Source organism: Mytilus trossulus, chromosome 1 (assembly GCF_036588685.1).
Source record: "Mytilus trossulus isolate FHL-02 chromosome 1, PNRI_Mtr1.1.1.hap1, whole genome shotgun sequence".
Lineage (NCBI taxonomy): Eukaryota > Metazoa > Mollusca > Bivalvia > Mytilida > Mytilidae > Mytilus > Mytilus trossulus.
In genome coordinates this window covers 11,307,963-11,335,878 of record NC_086373.1, presented here as the reverse complement: position 1 = coordinate 11,335,878, position 27,916 = coordinate 11,307,963, and the positions used below count along the sequence as shown (strand labels likewise).

At 35.7% G+C, this 27,916-nt stretch overlaps 1 protein-coding gene across 1 annotated transcript; it reads right to left on the bottom strand.

Annotated features, from left to right (window-relative positions):
* Positions 1 to 323: 323 nt before the first annotated feature.
* On the bottom strand, positions 324 to 27,269 carry LOC134706804 (apomucin-like). Its single transcript, XM_063566521.1, has 18 exons — positions 27,254 to 27,269; positions 23,367 to 23,663; positions 22,518 to 22,814; positions 21,753 to 22,229; positions 20,493 to 20,924; positions 18,557 to 18,763; positions 17,567 to 18,313; positions 15,922 to 16,128; positions 14,977 to 15,183; positions 11,232 to 11,438; positions 10,032 to 10,148; positions 8,281 to 8,487; positions 6,685 to 6,891; positions 5,575 to 5,736; positions 4,154 to 4,360; positions 3,409 to 3,570; positions 1,943 to 2,149; positions 324 to 379 (listed from the first exon to the last, which is right to left on the bottom strand). The coding sequence occupies exons 1-18, from the start codon at positions 27,267 to 27,269 to the stop codon at positions 324 to 326; spliced, it is 4,419 nt and encodes a 1,472-aa protein (XP_063422591.1).
* Between the last annotated feature and the right edge of the window lie 647 nt (positions 27,270 to 27,916).

Sequence of the window (27,916 nt, the reverse complement as noted above, 5' to 3'; positions counted from 1 at the left end):
CCTATAAATAAGATATGGTATTAGAAATTTTCTTTTGATAAAGACACCATCAGTGTTTCCTAAATACAAAGCCAAAAATTGATTCTTACCAGTATTTGGTGACAAAAATGTAAGATTAATAAATGGAACTTCGTCTTACTCTATATACAAAAGAGAGACAAAACATACAATTTTGACATTCAAACTCATTAGGTTGAAAATAAACTTAAAACGCCATGGCAATAAAAGAAAAAGAACAAAAGACACACATAAAATAATAAATACTGAGCAGAGCAACACGAAACCCAACAAAACCTGAGAGGGATCCTATTTGCTCTGGATAGTTAGTCAGATCCTGTTTCATATGTAGTACCAGTTGTGTTGTATAGGTAATCATATCCTGTTTCATATGGAGTACCAGTTGTGTTAGATAAATAATCATATCTTGTTTCATATGTAGTACCAGTTGTGTTGGATAGGTAATTAGATCCTGTTTCATATGTAGTACCAGTTGTGTTGGTAATTAGATCCTGTTTCATATGTAGTACCAGTTGTGTTGGATAGGTAATCAGATCCTGTTTCATATGTAGTACCAGTTGTGTTGGATAGGTAATCAGATCCTGTTTCATATGTAGTACCAGTTGTGTTGGATAGTTCATCATATCATGTTTCATATGTAGTACCAGTTGTGATGGATAGGTAATCAGATCCTGTTTCATATGTAGTACCAGTTGTGTTGGTAATCAGATCCTGTTTCATATGGAGTACCAGTTGTGTTGGTAATCAGATCCTGTTTCATATGGAGTACCAGTTGTGTTGGATAGGTAATCAGATCCTGTTTCATATGTAGTACCAGTTGTGTTGGATAGATAATCAGATCATGTTTCATATGTAGTACCAGTTGTGATGGATAGGTAATCAGATCCTGTTTCATATGTAGTACCAGTTGTGTTGGTAATCAGATCCTGTTTCATATGGAGTACCAGTTGTGTTGGTAATCAGATCCTGTTTCATATGGAGTACCAGTTGTGTTGGATAGGTAATCAGATCCTGTTTCATATGGAGTACCAGTTGTGTTGGATAGATAATTAGATCCTGTTTCATATGTAGTACCAGTTGTGTTAGATAGGTAATTAGATCCTGTTTCATATGTAGTACCAGTTGTGTTGGATAGGTAATCAGATCCTGTTTCATATGTAGTACCAGTTGTGTTAGATAGGTAATCAGATCCTGTTTCATATGTAGTACCAGTTGTGTTGGTTAGGTAATCAGATCCTGTTTCATATGGAGTACCAGTTGTGATGGATAGGTAATTAGATCCTGTTTCATATGTAGTACCAGTTGTGATGGATAGGTAATTAGATCCTGTTTCATATGTAGTACCAGTTGTGATGGATAGGTAATTAGATCCTGTTTCATATGTAGTACCAGTTGTGTTAGATAGGTAATCAGATCCTGTTTCATATGGAGTACCAGTTGTGTTAGATAGGTAATTAGATCCTGTTTCATATGGAGTACCAGTTGTGTTAGATAGGTAATCAGATCCTGTTTCATATGTAGTACCAGTTGTGATGGATAGGTAATCAGATCCTGTTTCATATGTAGTACCAGTTGTGTTGGTAATCAGATCCTGTTTCATATGTAGTACCAGTTGTGTTAGATAGGTAATCAGATCCTGTTTCATATGGAGTACCAGTTGTGTTAGATAGGTAATTAGATCCTGTTTCATATGGAGTACCAGTTGTGTTAGATAGGTAATCAGATCCTGTTTCATATGTAGTACCAGTTGTGTTAGATTGGTAATTAGATCCTGTTTCATATGGAGTACCAGTTGTGTTGGATAGATAATCAGATCCTGTTTCATATGTAGTACCAGTTGTGTTGGATAGATAATTAGATCCTGTTTCATATGTAGTACCAGTTGTGTTGGATAGGTAATCAGATCCTGTTTCATATGGAGTACCAGTTGTGTTGGATAGATAATCATATCCTGTTTCATATGTAGTACCAGTTGTGTTGTATAGGTAATTAGATCTTGTTTCATATGTAGTACCAGTTGCATTGTATAGATAATCAGATCCTGTTTCATATGGAGTACCAGTTGTGATGGATAGGTAATCAGATCCTGTTTCATATGGAGTACCTGTTGTGTTGGTTAGGTAATCAGATCCTGTTTCATATGGAGTACCAGTTGTGTTGGATAGGTAATCAGATCCTGTTTCATATGTAGTACCAGTTGTGTTGGATAGGTAATCAGATCCTGTTTCATATGTAGTACCAGTTGTGTTGGATATGTAATCATATCCTGTTTCATATGTAGTACCAGTTGTGTTGGATAGTTAGTCAGATCCTGTTTCATATGTAGTACCTGTTGTGTTGGATAGATAATCAGATCCTGTTTCATATGGAGTACCAGTTGTGTTGGATAGGTAATCAGATCCTGTTTCATATGTAGTACCAGTTGTGTTGGATAGGTAATTAGATCCTGTTTCATATGTAGTACCAGTTGTGTTGGTTAGGTAACCAGATCCTGTTTCATATGGAGTACCAGTTGTGTTGGATAGGTAACCAGATCCTGTTTCATATGTAGTACCAGTTGTGTTGGTATTTATATCCTGTTTCATATGTAGTACCAGTTGTGTTGGTAATCAGATCCTGTTTCATATGTAGTACCAGTTGTGTTGGTAATCAGATCCTGTTTCATATGTAGTACCAGTTGTGTTAGATAGGTAATTAGATCCTGTTTCATATGTAGTACCAGTTGTGTTAGATAGGTAATTAGATCCTGTTTCATATGTAATACCAGTTGTGTTAGATAGGTAATCAGATCCTGTTTCATATGTAGTACCAGTTGTGTTGGATAGGTAATCAGATCCTGTTTCATATGTAGTACCAGTTGTGTTGGATAGGTAATTAGATCCTGTTTCATATGTAATACCAGTTGTGTTAGATAGGTAATCAGATCCTGTTTCATATGTAGTACCAGTTGTGTTGGATAGGTAATTAGATCCTGTTTCATATGTAGTACCAGTTGTGTTGGATAGGTAATCAGATCCTGTTTCATATGTAGTACCAGTTGTGTTGGATAGGTAATCAGATCCTGTTTCATATGGAGTACCAGTTGTGTTGGATAGATAATCAGATCCTGTTTCATATGGAGTACCAGTTGTGTTGTGTAGATAATCAGATCCTGTTTCATATGGAGTACCAGTTGTGATGGATAGGTAATCAGATCCTGTTTCATATGGAGTACCTGTTGTGTTGGTTAGGTAATCAGATCCTGTTTCATATGGAGTACCAGTTGTGTTGGATAGGTAAATCCTGTTTCATATGGAGTACCAGTTGTGTTGGATAGGTAATCAGATCCTGTTTCATATGTAGTACCAGTTGTGTAGGATAGGTAATCAGATCCTGTTTCATATGTAGTACCAGTTGTGTTGGATATGTAATCATATCCTGTTTCATATGTAGTACCAGTTGTGTTGGATAGTAAGTCAGATCCTGTTTCATATGTAGTACCTGTTGTGTTGGATAGATAATCAGATCCTGTTTCATATGGAGTACCAGTTGTATTGGATAGGTAATCAGATCCTGTTTCATATGTAGTACCAGTTGTGTTGGATAGGTAATTAGATCCTGTTTCATATGTAGTACCAGTTGTGTTGGTTAGGTAACCAGATCCTGTTTCATATGGAGTACCAGTTGTGTTGGATAGGTAACCAGATCCTGTTTCATATGTAGTACCAGTTGTGTTGGTAATTAGATCCTGTTTCATATGTAGTACCAGTTGTGTTGGTAATCAGATCCTGTTTCATATGTAGTACCAGTTGTGTTGGTAATCAGATCCTGTTTCATATGTAGTACCAGTTGTGTTAGATAGGTAATTAGATCCTGTTTCATATGGAGTACCAGTTGTGTTGGATAGGTAATCAGATCCTGTTTCATATGGAGTACCAGTTGTGTTAGTAATCAGATCCTGTTTCATATGTAGTACCAGTTGTGTTGGATAGGTAATCAGATCCTGTTTCATATGTAGTACCAGTTGTGTTGGATAGGTAATCAGATCCTGTTTCATATGGAGTACCAGTTGTGTTGGTTAGGTAATTATACCCTGTTTCATATGTAGTACCAGTTGTGTTGGATATGTAATCAGATCCTGTTTCATATGGAGTACCAGTTGTGTTAGATAGGTAATTAGATCCTGTTTCATATGTAGTACCAGTTGTGTTGGATAGGTAATCAGACCCTGTTTCATATGGAGTACCAGTTGTGTTAGATAGGTAATTAGATCCTGTTTCATATGTAGTACCAGTTGTGTTGGATAGGTAATTAGATCCTGTTTGATATGTAGTACCAGTGTTGTTAGATAGGTAATTAGATCCTGTTTCATATGGAGTACCAGTTGTGTTGGATAGCTAATCAGATCCTGTTTCATATGGAGTACCAGTTGTGTTGGATATGTAATTAGATCCTGTTTCATATGTAGTACCAGTTGTGTTAGATAGGTAATTAGATCCTGTTTCATATGAAGTACCAGTTGTGTTGGATAGATAATCAGATCCTGTTTCATATGCAGTACCAGTTGTGTTAGATAGGTAATCAGATCCTGTTTCATATGGAGTACCAGTTGTGTAAGATAGGTAATCAGATCCTGTTTCATATGCAGTACCAGTTGTGTTAGATAGGTAATCATATCTTGTTTCATATGGAGTACCAGTTGTGTAAGATAGGTAATTAGATCCTGTTTCATATGTAGTACCAGTTGTGTTGGATAGATAATCAGATCCTGTTTCATATGGAGTACCAGTTGTGATGGATAGGTAATCAGATCCTGTTTCATATGGAGTACCTGTTGTGTTGGTTAGGTAATCAGATCCTGTTTCATATGGAGTACCAGTTGTGTTGGATAGGTAAATCCTGTTTCATATGGAGTACCAGTTGTGTTGGATAGGTAATCAGATCCTGTTTCATATGTAGTACCAGTTGTGTAGGATAGGTAATCAGATCCTGTTTCATATGTAGTACCAGTTGTGTTGGATATGTAATCATATCCTGTTTCATATGTAGTACCAGTTGTGTTGGATAGTAAGTCAGATCCTGTTTCATATGTAGTACCTGTTGTGTTGGATAGATAATCAGATCCTGTTTCATATGGAGTACCAGTTGTGTTGGATAGGTAATCAGATCCTGTTTCATATGTAGTACCAGTTGTGTTGGATAGGTAATTAGATCCTGTTTCATATGTAGTACCAGTTGTGTTGGTTAGGTAACCAGATCCTGTTTCATATGGAGTACTAGTTGTGTTGGATAGGTAACCAGATCCTGTTTCATATGTAGTACCAGTTGTGTTGGTAATTAGATCCTGTTTCATATGTAGAACCAGTTGTGTTGGTAATCAGATCCTGTTTCATATGTAGTACCAGTTGTGTTGGTAATCAGATCCCGTTTCATATGTAGTACCAGTTGTGTTAGATAGGTAATTAGATCCTGTTTCATATGGAGTACCAGTTGTGTTGGATAGGTAATTAGATCCTGTTTCATATGTAGTACCAGTTGTGTTAGATAGGTAATCAGATCCTGTTTCATATGCAGTACCAGTTGTGTTAGATAGGTAATCATATCTTGTTTCATATGGAGTACCAGTTGTGTAAGATAGGTAATCAGATCCTGTTTCATATGCAGTATCAGTTGTGTTAGATAGGTAATCATATCTTGTTTCATATGGAGTACCAGTTGTGTAAGATAGGTAATTAGATCCTGTTTCATATGTAGTACCAGTTGTGTTGGATAGATAATTAGATCCTGTTTCATGTGAAGTACCAGTTGTGTTGGATAGGTTATTAAATCCTGTTTCATATGTAGTACCAGATGTGTTGGATAGGTAATCAGATCCTGTTTCATATGGAGTACCAGTTGTGTTGGATAGATAATCAGATCCTGTTTCATATGCAGTACCAGTTGTGTTAGATAGGTAATCATATCTTGTTTCATATGGAGTACCAGTTGTGTAAGATAGGTAATCAGATCCTGTTTCATATGTAGTACCAGTTGTGTTGGATAGGTAATTAGATCCTGTTTCATATGTAATACCAGTTGTGTTAGATAGGTAATCAGATCCTGTTTCATATGTAGTACCAGTTGTGTTGGATAGGTAATTAGATCCTGTTTCATATGTAGTACCAGTTGTGTTGGATAGGTAATCAGATCCTGTTTCATATGTAGTACCAGTTGTGTTTGATAGGTAATCAGATCCTGTTTCATATGGAGTACCAGTTGTGTTGGATAGATAATCAGATCCTGTTTCATATGGAGTACCAGTTGTGTTGGTAATCAGATCCTGTTTCATATGTAGTACCAGTTGTGTTGGTAATCAGATCCTGTTTCATATGTAGTACCAGTTGTGTTAGATAGGTAATTAGATCCTGTTTCATATGGAGTACCAGTTGTGTTGGATAGGTAATCAGATCCTGTTTCATATGGAGTACCAGTTGTGTTAGTAATCAGATCCTGTTTCATATGTAGTACCAGTTGTGTTGGATAGGTAATCAGATCCTGTTTCATATGTAGTACCAGTTGTGTTGGATAGGTAATCAGATCCTGTTTCATATGGAGTACCAGTTGTGTTGGTTAGGTAATTATACCCTGTTTCATATGTAGTACCAGTTGTGTTGGATATGTAATCAGATCCTGTTTCATATGGAGTACCAGTTGTGTTAGATAGGTAATTAGATCCTGTTTCATATGTAGTACCAGTTGTGTTGGATAGGTAATCAGACCCTGTTTCATATGGAGTACCAGTTGTGTTAGATAGGTAATTAGATCCTGTTTCATATGTAGTACCAGTTGTGTTGGATAGGTAATTAGATCCTGTTTGATATGTAGTACCAGTGTTGTTAGATAGGTAATTAGATCCTGTTTCATATGGAGTACCAGTTGTGTTGGATAGCTAATCAGATCCTGTTTCATATGGAGTACCAGTTGTGTTGGATATGTAATTAGATCCTGTTTCATATGTAGTACCAGTTGTGTTAGATAGGTAATTAGATCCTGTTTCATATGAAGTACCAGTTGTGTTGGATAGATAATCAGATCCTGTTTCATATGCAGTACCAGTTGTGTTAGATAGGTAATCAGATCCTGTTTCATATGGAGTACCAGTTGTGTAAGATAGGTAATCAGATCCTGTTTCATATGCAGTACCAGTTGTGTTAGATAGGTAATCATATCTTGTTTCATATGGAGTACCAGTTGTGTAAGATAGGTAATTAGATCCTGTTTCATATGTAGTACCAGTTGTGTTGGATAGATAATCAGATCCTGTTTCATATGGAGTACCAGTTGTGATGGATAGGTAATCAGATCCTGTTTCATATGGAGTACCTGTTGTGTTGGTTAGGTAATCAGATCCTGTTTCATATGGAGTACCAGTTGTGTTGGATAGGTAAATCCTGTTTCATATGGAGTACCAGTTGTGTTGGATAGGTAATCAGATCCTGTTTCATATGTAGTACCAGTTGTGTAGGATAGGTAATCAGATCCTGTTTCATATGTAGTACCAGTTGTGTTGGATATGTAATCATATCCTGTTTCATATGTAGTACCAGTTGTGTTGGATAGTAAGTCAGATCCTGTTTCATATGTAGTACCTGTTGTGTTGGATAGATAATCAGATCCTGTTTCATATGGAGTACCAGTTGTGTTGGATAGGTAATCAGATCCTGTTTCATATGTAGTACCAGTTGTGTTGGATAGGTAATTAGATCCTGTTTCATATGTAGTACCAGTTGTGTTGGTTAGGTAACCAGATCCTGTTTCATATGGAGTACCAGTTGTGTTGGATAGGTAACCAGATCCTGTTTCATATGTAGTACCAGTTGTGTTGGTAATTAGATCCTGTTTCATATGTAGTACCAGTTGTGTTGGTAATCAGATCCTGTTTCATATGTAGTACCAGTTGTGTTGGTAATCAGATCCTGTTTCATATGTAGTACCAGTTGTGTTAGATAGGTAATTAGATCCTGTTTCATATGGAGTACCAGTTGTGTTGGATAGGTAATCAGATCCTGTTTCATATGGAGTACCAGTTGTGTTAGTAATCAGATCCTGTTTCATATGTAGTACCAGTTGTGTTGGATAGGTAATCAGATCCTGTTTCATATGTAGTACCAGTTGTGTTGGATAGGTAATCAGATCCTGTTTCATATGGAGTACCAGTTGTGTTGGTTAGGTAATTATACCCTGTTTCATATGTAGTACCAGTTGTGTTGGATATGTAATCAGATCCTGTTTCATATGGAGTACCAGTTGTGTTAGATAGGTAATTAGATCCTGTTTCATATGTAGTACCAGTTGTGTTGGATAGGTAATCAGACCCTGTTTCATATGGAGTACCAGTTGTGTTAGATAGGTAATTAGATCCTGTTTCATATGTAGTACCAGTTGTGTTGGATAGGTAATTAGATCCTGTTTGATATGTAGTACCAGTGTTGTTAGATAGGTAATTAGATCCTGTTTCATATGGAGTACCAGTTGTGTTGGATAGCTAATCAGATCCTGTTTCATATGGAGTACCAGTTGTGTTGGATATGTAATTAGATCCTGTTTCATATGTAGTACCAGTTGTGTTAGATAGGTAATTAGATCCTGTTTCATATGAAGTACCAGTTGTGTTGGATAGATAATCAGATCCTGTTTCATATGCAGTACCAGTTGTGTTAGATAGGTAATCAGATCCTGTTTCATATGGAGTACCAGTTGTGTAAGATAGGTAATCAGATCCTGTTTCATATGCAGTACCAGTTGTGTTAGATAGGTAATCATATCTTGTTTCATATGGAGTACCAGTTGTGTAAGATAGGTAATTAGATCCTGTTTCATATGTAGTACCAGTTGTGTTGGATAGATAATTAGATCCTGTTTCATATGAAGTACCAGTTGTGTTGGATAGGTAATTAAATCCTGTTTCATATGTAGTACCAGTTGTGTTGGATAGGTAATTAGATCCTGTTTCATATGGAGTACCAGTTGTGTTGGATAGATAATCAGATCCTGTTTCATATGCAGTACCAGTTGTGTTAGATAGGTAATCATATCTTGTTTCATATGGAGTACCAGTTGTGTAAGATAGGTAATCAGATCCTGTTTCATATGTAGTACCAGTTGTGTTGGATAGGTAATTAGATCCTGTTTCATATGTAATACCAGTTGTGTTAGATAGGTAATCAGATCCTGTTTCATATGTAGTACCAGTTGTGTTGGATAGGTAATTAGATCCTGTTTCATATGTAGTACCAGTTGTGTTGGATAGGTAATCAGATCCTGTTTCATATGTAGTACCAGTTGTGTTGGATAGGTAATCAGATCCTGTTTCATATAGAGTACCAGTTGTGTTGGATAGATAATCAGATCCTGTTTCATATGGAGTACCAGTTGTGTTGGATAGATAATTAGATCCTGTTTCATATGTAGTACCAGTTGTGTTGGATAGGTAATCAGATCCTGTTTCATATGGAGTACCAGTTGTGTTGGATAGATAATCATATCCTGTTTCATATGTAGTACCAGTTGTGTTGTATAGGTAATTAGATCCTGTTTCATATGTAGTACCAGTTGTGTTGTATAGATAATCAGATCCTGTTTCATATGGAGTACCAGTTGTGATGGATAGGTAATCAGATCCTGTTTCTTATGGAGTACCTGTTGTGTTGGTTAGGTAATCAGATCCTGTTTCATATGGAGTACCAGTTGTGTTGGATAGGTAAATCCTGTTTCATATGGAGTACCAGTTGTGTTGGATAGGTAATCAGATCCTGTTTCATATGTAGTACCAGTTGTGTAGGATAGGTAATCAGATCCTGTTTCATATGTAGTACCAGTTGTGTTGGATATGTAATCATATCCTGTTTCATATGTAGTACCAGTTGTGTTGGATAGTAAGTCAGATCCTGTTTCATATGTAGTACCTGTTGTGTTGGATAGATAATCAGATCCTGTTTCATATGGAGTACCAGTTGTGTTGGATAGGTAATCAGATCCTGTTTCATATGTAGTACCAGTTGTCTTGGATAGGTAATTAGATCCTGTTTCATATGTAGTACCAGTTGTGTTGGTTAGGTAACCAGATCCTGTTTCATATGGAGTACTAGTTGTGTTGGATAGGTAACCAGATCCTGTTTCATATGTAGTACCAGTTGTGTTGGTAATTAGATCCTGTTTCATATGTAGAACCAGTTGTGTTGGTAATCAGATCCTGTTTCATATGTAGTACCAGTTGTGTTGGTAATCAGATCCCGTTTCATATGTAGTACCAGTTGTGTTAGATAGGTAATTAGATCCTGTTTCATATGGAGTACCAGTTGTGTTGGATAGGTAATTAGATCCTGTTTCATATGTAGTACCAGTTGTGTTAGATAGGTAATCAGATCCTGTTTCATATGCAGTACCAGTTGTGTTAGATAGGTAATCATATCTTGTTTCATATGGAGTACCAGTTGTGTAAGATAGGTAATCAGATCCTGTTTCATATGCAGTATCAGTTGTGTTAGATAGGTAATCATATCTTGTTTCATATGGAGTACCAGTTGTGTAAGATAGGTAATTAGATCCTGTTTCATATGTAGTACCAGTTGTGTTGGATAGATAATTAGATCCTGTTTCATGTGAAGTACCAGTTGTGTTGGATAGGTTATTAAATCCTGTTTCATATGTAGTACCAGATGTGTTGGATAGGTAATCAGATCCTGTTTCATATGGAGTACCAGTTGTGTTGGATAGATAATCAGATCCTGTTTCATATGCAGTACCAGTTGTGTTAGATAGGTAATCATATCTTGTTTCATATGGAGTACCAGTTGTGTAAGATAGGTAATCAGATCCTGTTTCATATGTAGTACCAGTTGTGTTGGATAGGTAATTAGATCCTGTTTCATATGTAATACCAGTTGTGTTAGATAGGTAATCAGATCCTGTTTCATATGTAGTACCAGTTGTGTTGGATAGGTAATTAGATCCTGTTTCATATGTAGTACCAGTTGTGTTGGATAGGTAATCAGATCCTGTTTCATATGTAGTACCAGTTGTGTTTGATAGGTAATCAGATCCTGTTTCATATGGAGTACCAGTTGTGTTGGATAGATAATCAGATCCTGTTTCATATGGAGTACCAGTTGTGTTGGATAGATAATTAGATCCTGTTTCATATGTAGTACCAGTTGTGTTGGATAGGTAATCAGATCCTGTTTCATATGGAGTACCAGTTGTGTTGGATAGATAATCATATCCTGTTTCATATGTAGTACCAGTTGTGTTGTACAGGTAATTAGATCCTGTTTCATATGTAGTACCAGTTGTGTTGTGTAGATAATCAGATCCTGTTTCATATGGAGTACCAGTTGTGATGGATAGGTAATCAGATCCTGTTTCATATGGAGTACCTGTTGTGTTGGTTAGGTAATCAGATCCTGTTTCATATGGAGTACCAGTTGTGTTGGATAGGTAAATCCTGTTTCATATGGAGTACCAGTTGTGTTGGATAGGTAATCAGATCCTGTTTCATATGTAGTACCAGTTGTGTAGGATAGGTAATCAGATCCTGTTTCATATGTAGTACCAGTTGTGTTGGATATGTAATCATATCCTGTTTCATATGTAGTACCAGTTGTGTTGGATAGTAAGTCAGATCCTGTTTCATATGTAGTACCTGTTGTGTTGGATACATAATCAGATCCTGTTTCATATGGAGTACCAGTTGTGTTGGATAGGTAATCAGATCCTGTTTCATATGTAGTACCAGTTGTGTTGGATAGGTAATTAGATCCTGTTTCATATGTAGTACCAGTTGTGTTGGTTAGGTAACCAGATCCTGTTTCATATGGAGTACCAGTTGTGTTGGATAGGTAACCAGATCCTGTTTCATATGTAGTACCAGTTGTGTTGGTAATTAGATCCTGTTTCATATGTAGTACCAGTTGTGTTGGTAATCAGATCCTGTTTCATATGTAGTACCAGTTGTGTTGGTAATCAGATCCTGTTTCATATGTAGTACCAGTTGTGTTAGATAGGTAATTAGATCCTGTTTCATATGGAGTACCAGTTGTGTTGGATAGGTAATTAGATCCTGTTTCATATGTAGTACCAGTTGTGTTAGATAGGTAATTAGATCCTGTTTCATATGGAGTACCAGTTGTGTTGGATATGTATGTGTAAAGCAAAATTATATCCGAGTGAAATTTGATCCGGAGGAAAAAATGTCACAGTAGTTGTTGTTATTTTTTTATCCGGAGGAAAATATTTCCCAGGGATATTTTCTCCTTTGCCGTGAAATTCTATCTGGGTTGTTAACTTATTGAATAGTTATTAGAACAAAATTATCCTTTACAAATACTATGAAATAATAATAGTGTATATTAATTAAAGCGAAATTGTTAAAAAAAAGTATTATAATGGGAAATCATTTCACAAATTATCATTAAAAAAATTTCCTGAAATATTCAAGTCAATATCATCCTTTTAAAACGAAAATTATCATGAAACATAGGGAAGAAAACCAGAAGTAATTTCAAAGATCGTAATTGTGAAAATAATATTATGATTATATATAAGGTTAGTGAAATACATGTAAAAGTGAGTTTTTTTCAGATCTCAGTTCAAATATAAATTAAAAAGTAAGGTAGAAATATAGTTGCAGTAATAGAAGCATTTGATTATGATGATATTTTTAACTATATAAACAGTTTTGTCTGGGGACAGAGATGTAGTTGTTGATTATATGGATATCAGGTAAATCATAGCATAACAATATATTGGAACAAAAACAACTTTAACAGCTGGATAGTATTTACCTGTGAAATATTACCTTTCTTATTAAATCAAGTTGTATTAAAGTCATCTTTTCATATAAATGAATATATAAAAAATAAGATTCAAGGAAAACTTTCGCTATGAAATAGATTCAGAAATATATTATATTGATATCTTTAAAATATAAATTGCTCATAATTACCTCCCTTTGATAAATTATGCAAATTTGTTCTACCTTTGTGAAACATTTTATAATTATAGTCAGGTATATATTGATTGTGAGTAATTTACATAGTAGTTACTGGAACTTTATTTCACATGGTTCTGTGAAATATAGTACGGCAAATGTATACCGGTACATACTATCCGCATAACACAGATAGATTTTCACTCCCCTGGATAAAATCTACCTGTGAAATACCATGCCTGGAAAAAAATTACCGGGACAAGTTATCCTCAGGATAAAATATCACAGAGGAAGAAATAAACCGTTACATAATCAGATCCTGTTTCATATGTAGTACCAGTTGTGTTGGTAATCAGATCCTGTTTCATATGGAGTACCAGTTGTGTTAGTAATCAGATCCTGTTTCATATGTAGTACCAGTTGTGTTGGATAGGTAATCAGATCCTGTTTCATATGTAGTACCAGTTGTGTTGGATAGGTAATCAGATCCTGTTTCATATGGAGTACCAGTTGTGTTGGTTAGGTAATTATACCCTGTTTCATATGTAGTACCAGTTGTGTTGGTTAGGTAATCAGATCCTGTTTCATATGGAGTACCAGTTGTGTTGGTTAAGTAATTATATCTTGTTTCATATGTATTACCAGTTGTGTTGGTTAGGTAATCAGATCCTGTTTCATATGTAGTACCAGTTGTGTTATATAGGTAATCAGATCCTGTTTCATATGGAGTACCAGTTGTGTTGCTTAGGTAATTATATCTTGTTTCATATGTAGTACCAGTTGTGTTGGTTAGGTAATCAGATCCTGTTTCATATGTAGTACCAGTTGTGTTAGATAGGTAATCAGATCCTGTTTCATATGGAGTACCAGTTGTGTTGGTAATCAGATCCTGTTTCATATGTAGTACCAGTTTTGTTGGATAGGTAACCAGATCCTGTTTCATATGTAGTACCAGTTGTGTTAGATAGTTCATCATATCCTGTTTCATATGGAGTACCAGTTGTGTTGGTAATTAGATCATGTTTCATATGTAGTACCAGTTGTGTTGGATAGATAATCATATCCTGTTTCATATGTAGTACCAGTTGTGTTGGATAGGTAATTAGATCCTGTTTCATATGTAGTACCAGTTGTGTTGGATAGATAATCATATCCTGTTTCATATGGAGTACCAGTTGTGTTGGATAGGTAATCAGATCCTGTTTCATATGTAGTACCAGTTGTGTTGGATAGGTAATTAGATCCTGTTTCATATGTAGTACCAGTTGTGTTGGATAGATAATCATATCCTGTTTCATATGGAGTACCAGTTGTGTTGGATAGGTAATCAGATCCTGTTTCATATGTAGTACCAGTTGTGTTGGATAGGTAATTAGATCCTGTTTCATATGTAGTACCAGTTGTGTTGGTTAGGTAACCAGATCCTGTTTCATATGGAGTACCAGTTGTGTTGGATAGGTAACCAGATCCTGTTTCATATGTAGTACCAGTTGTGTTGGTAATTAGATCCTGTTTCATATGTAGTACCAGTTGTGTTGGTAATCAGATCCTGTTTCATATGTAGTACCAGTTGTGTTGGTAATCAGATCCTGTTTCATATGTAGTACCAGTTGTGTTAGATAGGTAATTAGATCCTGTTTCATATGTAGTACCAGTTGTGTTAGATAGGTAATTAGATCCTGTTTCATATGTAGTACCAGTTGTGTTGGATATGTAATCAGATCCTGTTTCATATGGAGTACCAGTTGTGTTAGATAGGTAATTAGATCCTGTTTCATATGTAGTACCAGTTGTGTTGGATAGGTAATCAGACCCTGTTTCATATGGAGTACCAGTTGTGTTAGATAGGTAATTAGATCCTGTTTCATATGTAGTACCAGTTGTGTTGGATAGGTAATTAGATCCTGTTTCATATGTAGTACCAGTGTTGTTAGATAGGTAATTAGATCCTGTTTCATATGGAGTACCAGTTGTGTTGGATAGCTAATCAGATCCTGTTTCATATGGAGTACCAGTTGTGTTGGATATGTAATTAGATCCTGTTTCATATGTAGTACCAGTTGTGTTAGATAGGTAATTAGATCCTGTTACATATGAAGTACCAGTTGTGTTGGATAGATAATCAGATCCTGTTTCATATGCAGTACCAGTTGTGTTAGATAGGTAATCATATCTTGTTTCATATGGAGTACCAGTTGTGTAAGATAGGTAATCAGATCCTGTTTCATATGCAGTACCAGTTGTGTTAGATAGGTAATCATATCTTGTTTCATATGGAGTACCAGTTGTTTAAGATAGGTAATTAGATCCTGTTTCATATGTAGTACCAGTTGTGTTGGATAGATAATTAGATCCTGTTTCATGTGAAGTACCAATTGTGTTGGATAGGTTATTAAATCCTGTTTCATATGTAGTACCAGATGTGTTGGATAGGTAATCAGATCCTGTTTCATATGGAGTACCAGTTGTGTTGGATAGATAATCAGATCCTGTTTCATATGCAGTACCAGTTGTGTTAGATAGGTAATCATATCTTGTTTCATATGGAGTACCAGTTGTGTAAGATAGGTAATCAGATCCTGTTTCATATGTAGTACCAGTTGTGTTGGATAGGTAATTAGATCCTGTTTCATATGTAATACCAGTTGTGTTAGATAGGTAATCAGATCCTGTTTCATATGTAGTACCAGTTGTGTTGGATAGGTAATTAGATCCTGTTTCATATGTAGTACCAGTTGTGTTGGATAGGTAATCAGATCCTGTTTCATATGTAGTACCAGTTGTGTTTGATAGGTAATCAGATCCTGTTTCATATGGAGTACCAGTTGTGTTGGATAGATAATCAGATCCTGTTTCATATGGAGTACCAGTTGTGTTGGATAGATAATTAGATCCTGTTTCATATGCAGTACCAGTTGTGTTGGATAGGTAATCAGATCCTGTTTCATATGGAGTACCAGTTGTGTTGGATAGATAATCATATCCTGTTTCATATGTAGTACCAGTTGTGTTGTATAGGTAATTAGATCCTGTTTCATATGTAGTACCAGTTGTGTTGTGTAGATAATCAGATCCTGTTTCATATGGAGTACCAGTTGTGTTGGTTAAGTAATTATATCTTGTTTCATATGTATTACCAGTTGTGTTGGTTAGGTAATCAGATCCTGTTTCATATGTAGTACCAGTTGTGTTATATAGGTAATCAGATCCTGTTTCATATGGAGTACCAGTTGTGTTGGTTAGGTAATTATATCTTGTTTCATATGTAGTACCAGTTGTGTTGTATAGGTAATTAGATTCTGTTTCATATGTAGTATCAGTTGTGTTGGATAGGTAATTAGATCCTGTTTCATATGTAGTACCAGTGTTGTTAGATAGGTAATTAGATCCTGTTTCATATGGAGTACCAGTTGTGTTGGATAGCTAATCAGATCCTGTTTCATATGGAGTACCAGTTGTGTTGGATATGTAATTAGATCCTGTTTCATATGTAGTACCAGTTGTGTTAGATAGGTAATTAGATCCTGTTACATATGAAGAACAAGTTGTGTTGGATAGATAATCAGATCCTGTTTCATATGCAGTACCAGTTGTGTTAGATAGGTAATCATATCTTATTTCATATGGAGTACCAGTTGTGTAAGATAGGTAATCAGATCCTGTTTCATATGGAGTACCAGTTGTGTTGGATAGGTAATTAGATCCTGTTTCATATGTAGTACCAGTTGTGTTAGATAGGCAATTAGATCCTGTTTCATATGGAGTACCAGTTGTGTTGGATATGTAATCAGATCCTGTTTCATATGTAGTACCAGTTGTGTTGGTAATCAGATCCTGTTTCATATGGAGTACCAGTTGTGTTAGTAATCAGATCCTGTTTCATATGTAGTACCAGTTGTGTTGGATAGGTAATCAGATCCTGTTTCATATGTAGTACCAGTTGTGTTGGATAGGTAATCAGATCCTGTTTCATATGGAGTACCAGTTGTGTTGATTAGGTAATTATACCCTGTTTCATATGTAGTACCAGTTGTGTTGGTTAGGTAATCAGATCCTGTTTCATATGGAGTACCAGTTGTGTTGGTTAAGTAATTATATCTTGTTTCATATGTAGTACCAGTTGTGTTGGTTAGGTAATCAGATCCTGTTTCATATGTAGTACCAGTTGTGTTATATAGGTAATCAGATCCTGTTTCATATGGAGTACCAGTTGTGTTGGTTAGGTAATTATATCCTGTTTCATATGTAGTACCAGTTGTGTTGGTTAGGTAATCAGATCCTGTTTCATATGTAGTACCAGTTGTGTTAGATAGGTAATCAGATCCTGTTTCATATGGAGTACCAGTTGTGTTGGTAATCAGATCCTGTTTCATATGTAGTACCAGTTTTGTTGGATAGGTAACCAGATCCTGTTTCATATGTAGTACCAGTTGTGCTAGATAGTTCATCATATCCTGTTTCATATGGAGTACCAGTTGTGTTGGTAATTAGATCCTGTTTCATATGTAGTCCCAGTTGTGTTGGATAGATAATCATATCCTGTTTCATATGTAGTACCAGTTGTGTTGGATAGGTAATTAGATCCTGTTTCATATGTAGTACCAGTTGTGTTGGATAGATAATCATATCCTGTTTCATATGGAGTACCAGTTCTGTTGGATAGGTAATCAGATCCTGTTTCATATGTAGAACCAGTTGTGTTGGATAGATAATCATATCCTGTTTCATATGTAGTACCAGTTTTGTTGGATAGGTAATCAGATCCTGTTTCATATGGAGTACCAGTTCTGTTGGATAGGTAATCAGATCCTGTTTCATATGTAGTACCAGTTGTGTTAGATAGGTAATTAGATCCTGTTTCATATGTAGTACCAGTTGTGTTAGATAGGTAATAAGATACTGTTTCATATGTAGTACCAGTTGTGTTAGATAGGTTATTAGATCCTGTTTCATATGTAGTACCAGTTGTGTTGGATAGGTTATCATATCTTGTTTCATATGGAGTACCAGTTGTGTAAGATAGGTAATCATATCTTGTTTCATATGGAGTACCAGTTGTGTTAGATAGGTAATCATATCTTGTTTCATATGGAGTACCAGTTGTGTAAGATAGGTAATCAGATCCTGTTTCATATGTAGTACCAGTTGTGTTGGATAGGTAATCATATCTTGTTTCATATGGAGTACCAGTTGTGTAAGATAGGTAATCAGATCCTGTTTCATATGGAGTACCTGTTGTGTTGTATAGGTAATCAGATCCTGTTTCATATGGAGTACCAGTTGTGTTGGATATGTAATCAGATCTTGTTTCATATGGAGTACCAGTTGTGTTGGATAGGTAACCAGATCCTGTTTTATATGGAGTACCAGTTGTGTTGGTTTGGTAATCAGATCCTGTTGCATATGTAGTACCAGTTGTGTTGGATAGGTAATCAGATCCTGTTTCATATGTAGTACCAGTTGTGTTGGATAGGTAATCATATCCTGTTTCATATGTAGTACCAGTTGTGTTGGATAGGTAATCAGATCCTGTTTCATATGTAGTACCAGTTGTTTTGTATAGGTAATTAGATCCTGTTTCATATGTAGTACCAGTTGTGTTAGATAGGTAATTAGATCCTGTTTCATATGTAGTACCAGTTGTGTTAGATAGGTAATTAGATCCTGTTTCATATGAAGTACCAGTTGTGTTAGATAGGTAATTAGATCCTGTTTCATATGTAGTACCAGTTGTCTTAGATAGGTAATTAGATCCTGTTTCATATGTAGTACCAGTTGTGTTGGATAGATAATCATATCCTGTTTCATATGTAGTACCAGTTGTGTTGGTAATCAGATCCTGTTTCATATGTAGTACCAGTTGTGTTGGATAGATAATCATATCCTGTTTATATGGAGTACCAGTTGTGTTGGATAGGTCATCATATCCTGTTTCATATGGAGTACCAGTTGTGATGGATAGATAATTAGATCCTGTTTCATATGTAGTACCAGTTGTGTTGGTTAGGTAATCAGATCTTGTTTCATATGGAGTACCAGTTGTGTTGGATAGGTCATCATATCCTGTTTCATATGTAGTACCAGTTGTGTTGGATATGTAATCAGATCCTGTTTCATATGGAGTACCAGTTGTGTTGATCCTGTTTCATATGGAGTACCAGTTGTGTTGGTTAGGTAATTATACCCTGTTTCATATGTAGTACCAGTTGTCTTGGTTAGGTAATCAGATCCTGTTTCATATGGAGTACCAGTTGTGTTGGTTAAGTAATTATATCTTGTTTCATATGTATTACCAGTTGTGTTGGTTAGGTAATCAGATCCTGTTTCATATGTAGTACCAGTTGTGTTATATAGGTAATCAGATCCTGTTTCATATGGAGTACCAGTTGTGTTCGTTAGGTAATTATATCTTGTTTCATATGTAGTACCAGTTGTGTTGGTTAGGTAATCAGATCCTGTTTCATATGTAGTACCAGTTGTGTTAGATAGGTAATCAGATCCTGTTTCATATGGAGTACCAGTTGTGTTGGTAATCAGATCCTGTTTCATATGTAGTACCAGTTTTGTTGGATAGGTAACCAGATCCTGTTTCATATGTAGTACCAGTTGTGTTAGATAGTTCATCATATCCTGTTTCATATGGAGTACCAGTTGTGTTGGTAATTAGATCCTGTTTCATATGTAGTACCAGTTGTGTTGGATAGATAATCATATCCTGTTTCATATGTAGTACCAGTTGTGTTGGATAGGTAATTAGATCCTGTTTCATATGTAGTACCAGTTGTGTTGGATAGATAATCATATCCTGTTTCATATGGAGTACCAGTTGTGTTGGATAGGTAATCAGATCCTGTTTCATATGTAGTACCAGTTGTGTTGGATAGGTAATTAGATCATGTTTCATATGTAGTACCAGTTGTGTTGGTTAGGTAACCAGATCCTGTTTCATATGGAGTACCAGTTGTGTTGGATAGGTAACCAGATCCTGTTTCATATGTAGTACCAGTTGTGTTGGTAATTAGATCCTGTTTCATATGTAGTACCAGTTGTGTTGGTAATCAGATCCTGTTTCATATGTAGTACCAGTTGTGTTGGTAATCAGATCCTGTTTCATATGTAGTACCAGTTGTGTTAGATAGGTAATTAGATCCTGTTTCATATGTAGTACCAGTTGTGTAAGATAGGTAATTAGATCCTGTTTCATATGTAGTACCAGTTGTGTTGGATATGTAATCAGATCCTGTTTCATATGGAGTACCAGTTGTGTTAGATAGGTAATTAGAGCCTGTTTCATATGTAGTACCAGTTGTGTTGGATAGGTAATCAGACCCTGTTTCATATGGAGTACCAGTTGTGTTAGATAGGTAATTAGATCCTGTTTCATATGTAGTACCAGTTGTGTTGGATAGGTAATTAGATCCTGTTTCATATGTAGTACCAGTGTTGTTAGATAGGTAATTAGATCCTGTTTCATATGGAGTACCAGTTGTGTTGGATAGCTAATCAGATCCTGTTTCATATGGAGTACCAGTTGTGTTGGATATGTAATTAGATCCTGTTTCATATGTAGTACCAGTTGTGTTAGATAGGTAATTAGATCCTGTTACATATGAAGTACCAGTTGTGTTGGATAGATAATCAGATCCTGTTTCATATGCAGTACCAGTTGTGTTAGATAGGTAATCATATCTTATTTCATATGGAGTACCAGTTGTGTAAGATAGGTAATCACATCCTGTTTCATATGCAGTACCAGTTGTGTTAGATAGGTAATCATATCTTGTTTCATATGGAGTACCAGTTGTGTAAGATAGATAATTAGATCCTGTTTCATATGTAGTACCAGTTGTGTTGGATAAATAATTAGATCCTGTTTCATGTGAAGTACCAGTTGTGTTGGATAGGTTATTAAATCCTGTTTCATATGTAGTACCAGATGTGTTGGATAGGTAATCAGATCCTGTTTCATATGGAGTACCAGTTGTGTTGGATAGATAATCAGATCCTGTTTCATATGCAGTACCAGTTGTGTTAGATAGGTAATAATATCTTGTTTCATATGGAGTACCAGTTGTGTAAGATAGGTAATCATATCCTGTTTCATATGTAGTACCAGTTGTGTTCGATAGGTAATTAGATCCTGTTTCATATGTAATACCAGTTGTGTTAGATAGGTAATCAGATCCTGTTTCATATGTAGTACCAGTTGTGTTGGATAGGTAATTAGATCCTGTTTCATATGTAGTACCAGTTGTGTTGGATAGGTAATCAGATCCTGTTTCATATGTAGTACCAGTTGTGTTTGATAGGTAATCAGATCCTGTTTCATATGGAGTACCAGTTGTGTTGGATAGATAATCAGATCCTGTTTCATATGGAGTACCAGTTGTGTTGGATAGATAATTAGATCCTGTTTCATATGTAGTACCAGTTGTGTTGGATAGGTAATCAGATCCTGTTTCATATGGAGTACCAGTTGTGTTGGATAGATAATCATATCCTGTTTCATATGTAGTACCAGTTGTGTTGTATAGGTAATTAGATCCTGTTTCATATGTAGTACCAGTTGTGTTGTGTAGATAATCAGATCCTGTTTCATATGTAGTACCAGTTGTGTTGGATAGTAAGTCAGATCCTGTTTTATATGTAGTACCTGTTGTGTTGGATAGATAATCAGATCCTGTTTCATATGGAGTACCAGTTGTGTTGGATAGGTAATCAGATCCTGTTTCATATGTAGTACCAGTTGTGTTGGATAGGTAATTAGATCCTGTTTCATATGTAGTACCAGTTGTGTTAGATAGGTAATTAGATACTGTTTCATATGTAGTACCAGTTGTGTTAGATAGGTTATTAGATCCTGTTTCATATGTAGTACCAGTTGTGTTGGATAGGTTATCATATCTTGTTTCATATGGAGTACCAGTTGTGTAAGATAGGTAATCATATCTTGTTTCATATGGAGTACCAGTTGTGTTAGATAGGTAATCATATCTTGTTTCATATGGAGTACCAGTTGTGTAAGATAGGTAATCAGATCCTGTTTCATATGTAGTACCAGTTGTGTTGGATAGGTAATCATATCTTGTTTCATATGGAGTACCAGTTGTGTAAGATAGGTAATCAGATCCTGTTTCATATGGAGTACCTGTTGTGTTGTATAGGTAATCAGATCCTCTTTCATATGGAGTACCAGTTGTGTTGGATATGTAATCAGATCTTGTTTCATATGGAGTACCAATTGTGTTGGATAGGTAACCAGATCCTGTTTTATATGGAGTACCAGTTGTGTTGGTTTGGTAATCAGATCCTGTTGCATATGTAGTACCAGTTGTGTTGGATATGTAATCAGATCCTGTTTCATATGTAGTACCAGTTGTGTTGGATAGGTAATCATATCCTGTTTCATATGTAGTACCAGTTGTGTTGGATAGGTAATCAGATCCTGTTTCATATGTAGTACCAGTTGTGTTGGATAGGTAATCATATCCTGTTTCATATGTAGTACCAGTTGTGTTGGATAGGTAATCAGATCCTGTTTCATATGTAGTACCAGTTGTTTTGTATAGGTAATTAGATCCTGTTTCATATGTAGTACCAGTTGTGTTAGATAGGTAATTAGATCCTGTTTCATATGTAGTACCAGTTGTGTTAGATAGGTAATTAGATCCTGTTTCATATGAAGTACCAGTTGTGTTAGATAGGTAATTAGATCCTGTTTCATATGTAGTACCAGTTGTGTTAGATAGGTAATTAGATCCTGTTTCATATGTAGTACCAGTTGTCTTAGATAGGTAATTAGATCCTGTTTCATATGTAGTACCAGTTGTGTTGGATAGATAATCATATCCTGTTTCATATGTAGTACCAGTTGTGTTGGTAATCAGATCCTGTTTCATATGTAGTACCAGTTGTGTTGGATAGATAATCATATCCTGTTTATATGGAGTACCAGTTGTGTTGGATAGGTCATCATATCCTGTTTCATATGGAGTACCAGTTGTGATGGATAGATAATTAGATCCTGTTTCATATGTAGTACCAGTTGTGTTGGTTAGGTAATCAGATCTTGTTTCATATTGAGTACCAGTTGTGTTGGATAGGTCATCATATCCTGTTTCATATGTAGTACCAGTTGTGTTGGATATGTAATCAGATCCTGTTTCATATGGAGTACCAGTTGTGTTAGATAGGTAATCAGGTCATGTTTCATATGAAGTACCAGTTGTGTTGGATAGATAATCATATTCTGTTTCATATGTAGAACCAGTTGTGTTGGTTAGGTAACCAGATCATGTTTCATATGTAGTACCAGTTTTGTTGGATAGGTCATCATATCCTGTTTCATATGTAGTACCAGTTGTGTTGGATATGTAATCAGATCCTGTTTCATATGGAGTACCAGTTGTGTTGGATAGGTAATCATATCCTGTTTCATATGTAGTACCAGTTGTGTTGGATAGGTCATCATATCCTGGTTCATATGGAGTACCAGTTGTGTTGGATAGGTAATTATATCCTGTTTCATATGTAGTACCAGTTGTGTTGGATAGGTAATCATATCCTGTTTCATATGTAGTACCAGTTGTGTTGGATAGGTCATCATATCCTGTTTCAAATGTAGTACCAGTTGTGTTGGATAGGTCATCATATCCTGTTTCATATGTAGTACCAGTTGTGTTGGATAGGTAATCATATCCTGTTTCATATGAAGTACCAGTTGTGTTGGATAGATAATCATATTCTGTTTCATATGTAGAACCAGTTGTGTTGGTTAGGTAACCAGATCATGTTTCATATGTAGTACCAGTTTTGTTGGATAGGTCATCATATCCTGTTTCATATGTAGTACCAGTTGTGTTGGATAGATAATTAGATCCTGTTTCATATGGAGTACTAGTTGTGTTTGATAGGTAATCAGATCCTGTTTCATATGGAGTACCAGTTGTGTTGGATAGGTAATTATATCCTGTTTCATATGAAGTACCAGTTGTGTTGGTTAGGTAATCAGATCCTGTTTCATATGTAGTACCAGTTGTGTTGGTTAGGTCATCATATCCTGTTTCATATGTAGTACCAGTTGTGTTGGTTAGGTAATCAGATCCTGTTTCATATGAAGTACCAGTTGTGTTGGATAGATAATCATATTCTGTTTCATATGTAGAACCAGTTGTGTTGGATAGGTAATCAGATCCTGTTTCATATGTAGTACCAGTTGTGTCGGATAGGTAACCAGATCATGTTTCATATGGAGTTCCAGTTGTGTTGGATAGGTAATCATATCCTGTTTCATATGTAGTTTAGTTTAAACATATATGTTTATAGTGGATTGGGAAACAAGTTTTACAACTTATATTAATCCCTTTCCACTTTGCGGGTGCGAGTGCTACCTTGTAGCGGCATTAGCCTACTCTTTTTCGAAATCTACAAGGGTGTCTTTAACGTGCAAGAGATATGGCTCTCTCTTAACATTGGTCAGCCATTTATCGTCCCCGTCCGACGGACTATCATCGTTTCCTCAAGACCATACTCACAAATGGTGTCAAGGGAGAGCCGAAAATTGAGTTACTGAAATTTTCATCCCAAACGGGAATCGAACCAGCAACCTTTGTGTTAGTAGTCCGATGCACTAACCACTACACTACGGCTCTTCATATGTAGTACCAGTTGTGTTGGTTAGGTAATCAGATCCTGTTTCATATGTAGTACCAGTTGTGTTGGATAGGTAACCAGATCCTGTTTCATATGTAGTACCAGTTGTGTTGGATAGATAATTAGATCCTGTTTCATATGGAGTACCTGTTGTGTTGGTTAGGTAATCAGATCCTGTTTCATATGTAGTACCAGTTGTGTTGGATAGGTAACCAGATCATGTTTCATATGTAGTACCAGTTGTGTTGGATAGGTAATTAGATCCTGTTTCATATGGAGTACCAGTTGTGTTGTATAGGTAATTAGATCCTGTTTCATATGGAGTACCAGTTGTGTTGGATAGGTAACCAGATCATGTTTCATATGTAGTACCTGTTGTGTTGTATAGGTAATCAGATCCTGTTTCATATGTAGTACCAGTTGTGTTGGATAGGTAATTAGATCCTGTTTCATATGGAGTACCAGTTGTGTTGTATAGGTAATTAGATCCTGTTTCATATGGAGTACCAGTTGTGTTGGATAGGTAACCAGATCCTATTTCATATGTAGTACCAGTTGTGTTGTATAGGTAATTAGATCCTGTTTCATATGGAGTACCAGTTGTGTTTGCTCATTTAAGTACAAATCGGTAATAAGTCCAATTTAGTAGGTCACATTCAAAGAAAAGAAGCAATGATTATAAATTACAACGATTTGAACATATTCGTTGTCATCTGTGAATCAGAAATTACGTAAGGGTCAAACAACTTGTGATTGCGTTTGAGAAATATGCGAAGAGACTACTTCATTTCACCACATCTTACTTTCGTGAGCAGAAATCCTTTTTCAAAGGAATCATGACAGGAAATGCTAGCCCTAGATATGATTTCAAATGAAAGATATATAATCCATATCTCTTGTAGTAAAGTTTTTTTCTCAAGCCATTTCTAGATGCAAGTCAAGATATTTTGTATCTCGTATTCTTTGTTTAAAGTTACCCAACTTTGATTTTTTTATAGTGGGAGGACATCATCTATATAGCAGAAAGTGGATAAATGATACTGCTAGCCTCTTTAAATTCCTCATAAGTTTCTGAGCGAGGTCAGCCTCGTATGAATAAATGAATTAAGGAACAAGTCGACAAGAAGAGAGGTACAGTTAGTTCCAAAAGGAATGCCGAGTCTATGTTCAAAAACGCGTCTTCGAAAGACAACAAACATGTTGTCAATTAAGAAATAATGCATCTTAGTAATTCAGAGAATTCTTATTTGAATCAGTCAAGTTTTTACAAAGTACGATTGATCTCATCCTAAAAATAGTATTTACGTTTTTGCCATTCTTTTTTATGTAACCTAGCAGGACCAACTTTTTCAATTTGCCTTTTTGTTTAGAATGAGGAATGCTTTTGAAAGGTGTAGCAAGTCAATTGTTTTGATACTATTGTGAGATGAAAGAGCATTAGATTGTATGTACTCGAATAGAATTTTGGATTTTTTTAGTATTTCCTTCTTATTCACGCTGACTCTATAACAGGTTGTTTCACAATTGTTTGAAAGCCCGGGTTTGATTTCTGATACATCTGGTGTCAACAATTGATATATAGTTTTCGAGGAGCACGTGGAGCAAATGGAGACACAGCAATATAACGTTGTGTGTAAAGACACTTGTTTTAGTTAGGTATGCATTTACAATGAAGGAATGTCCAGGTCTTCATCTTTTGTTGAACTTTTTGAGCAACGTAGAACAGACCTGTGATTATTCAGGATTTCCGGCTATGTAAGTGTCGTGGGGCTATGTGTTCAGTTTCTAAGTGAATTGTCGACTACTAATATATAAATTATTTATCAAGCAGTTTGTGTAATGTGATTTACACAAAAAATAAACGATGTTGTTTGGGGCTTTATCTGCAGGGACATCATATTTGTCATGGAGTTAGGACAATTGTTTTGCAACATTTTGGTCTTTGACGATTGATTGAGCATGTGTACTAGTATTCAAGCAACCATTCAGTGTTTTAAATGTATCGAACTCACCGCCTTAATTCCATCGGAATGAGAATGTGAATCTTCTTTCTCCCGTTTAACATTTTGGAATTTTTGGTCCTTAATGCTCTTCAACTTTGTATTTGTTTGGCTTTAAAACAATTTTGATCCGAGCGTCACTGGTGAGTCTTATAAAGCCCGAAACGCCCGTCTGAGTGACGTATTAGACTATAGTCCTGGTACCTTTGATAACTATTAATTAACCCATTGCTTTACATGTATACGCATCGACTGAATTCACCAGTATTTTGAAGTCATGTTCCCATTTGATGGATTGAGATGTACAATTGTGTTGGGCCTTTGGATAAAAAAAACAATCGTAGAGAATTAAGTCTTTTTGCCTTGTATGAGGGAGATATCGTATTCCTTTATTTTTTTACAAGGGTCTGTATGTAAATTTGATTTTGTTTATTTGATTTTGACCTAATGTTCCTGTTTCATTGATCAATGTTAAGTTATGGTTTAATATATGTCAGTTTTATAGATACTATAAGTAGTGTCTACATGTCAATCAGACATTTTCAGGGTCCATAGGTCTATGCAAGTTTTTTACGTGACTGTGTTTCTAGCTCAAGTTTTCATATATATTCTAATTTTTTTTGTTTGACATTGCTACCTGACTTTGACCCCATTTCATTGGTTCAATGGTCGAATGTTTACTTGGTCTCCCGCTTTAAAAATAATATATGTCATATGGTGTAACGAGTGTATTTGTAATAAAGTATTTATGTTCGTCTGATAGGGCTTATATTACCTTAACCTTATGACGTGGCTTATTGGCCGACATATATGCATATAGTTTTTGTTTCAAAACATTTTTTTTTTTATCTTGTATAGCCCTGCTATAGTTGTCAGCAAGGAAAATATTTTGACTGGTAAGATTTTGAAACAACATCATAACTGAGTAGCTGCAAGTTACTGAAACTGTATGATTCTATGACCACACAGCGAAATGAATGACAATAAAAGGCTGGGTGACTGAAAGATACCAGAGGAACATTCAAACTTAGATCGAAAATAAACTGACAACGTCGTGGCTAAAAAGAAAAAGAGATAGACCGACAAATAAAAGTACACAAGACACAACATAGAAAACTACAGACTTAGCAACACGAACCCAATCAAATACTTGGGGTGATCTCAGGTGCTCTGAAATGGTAAGCAGATTCTGCACCAAATGTGGCACCTGTCGTTTTGCTCATGTGATTACAAACATGGTAAATAGTTTAATTCGTGAGGTCACATTCGTTAAAAGTCAACGGATTGTAGTTACGACATA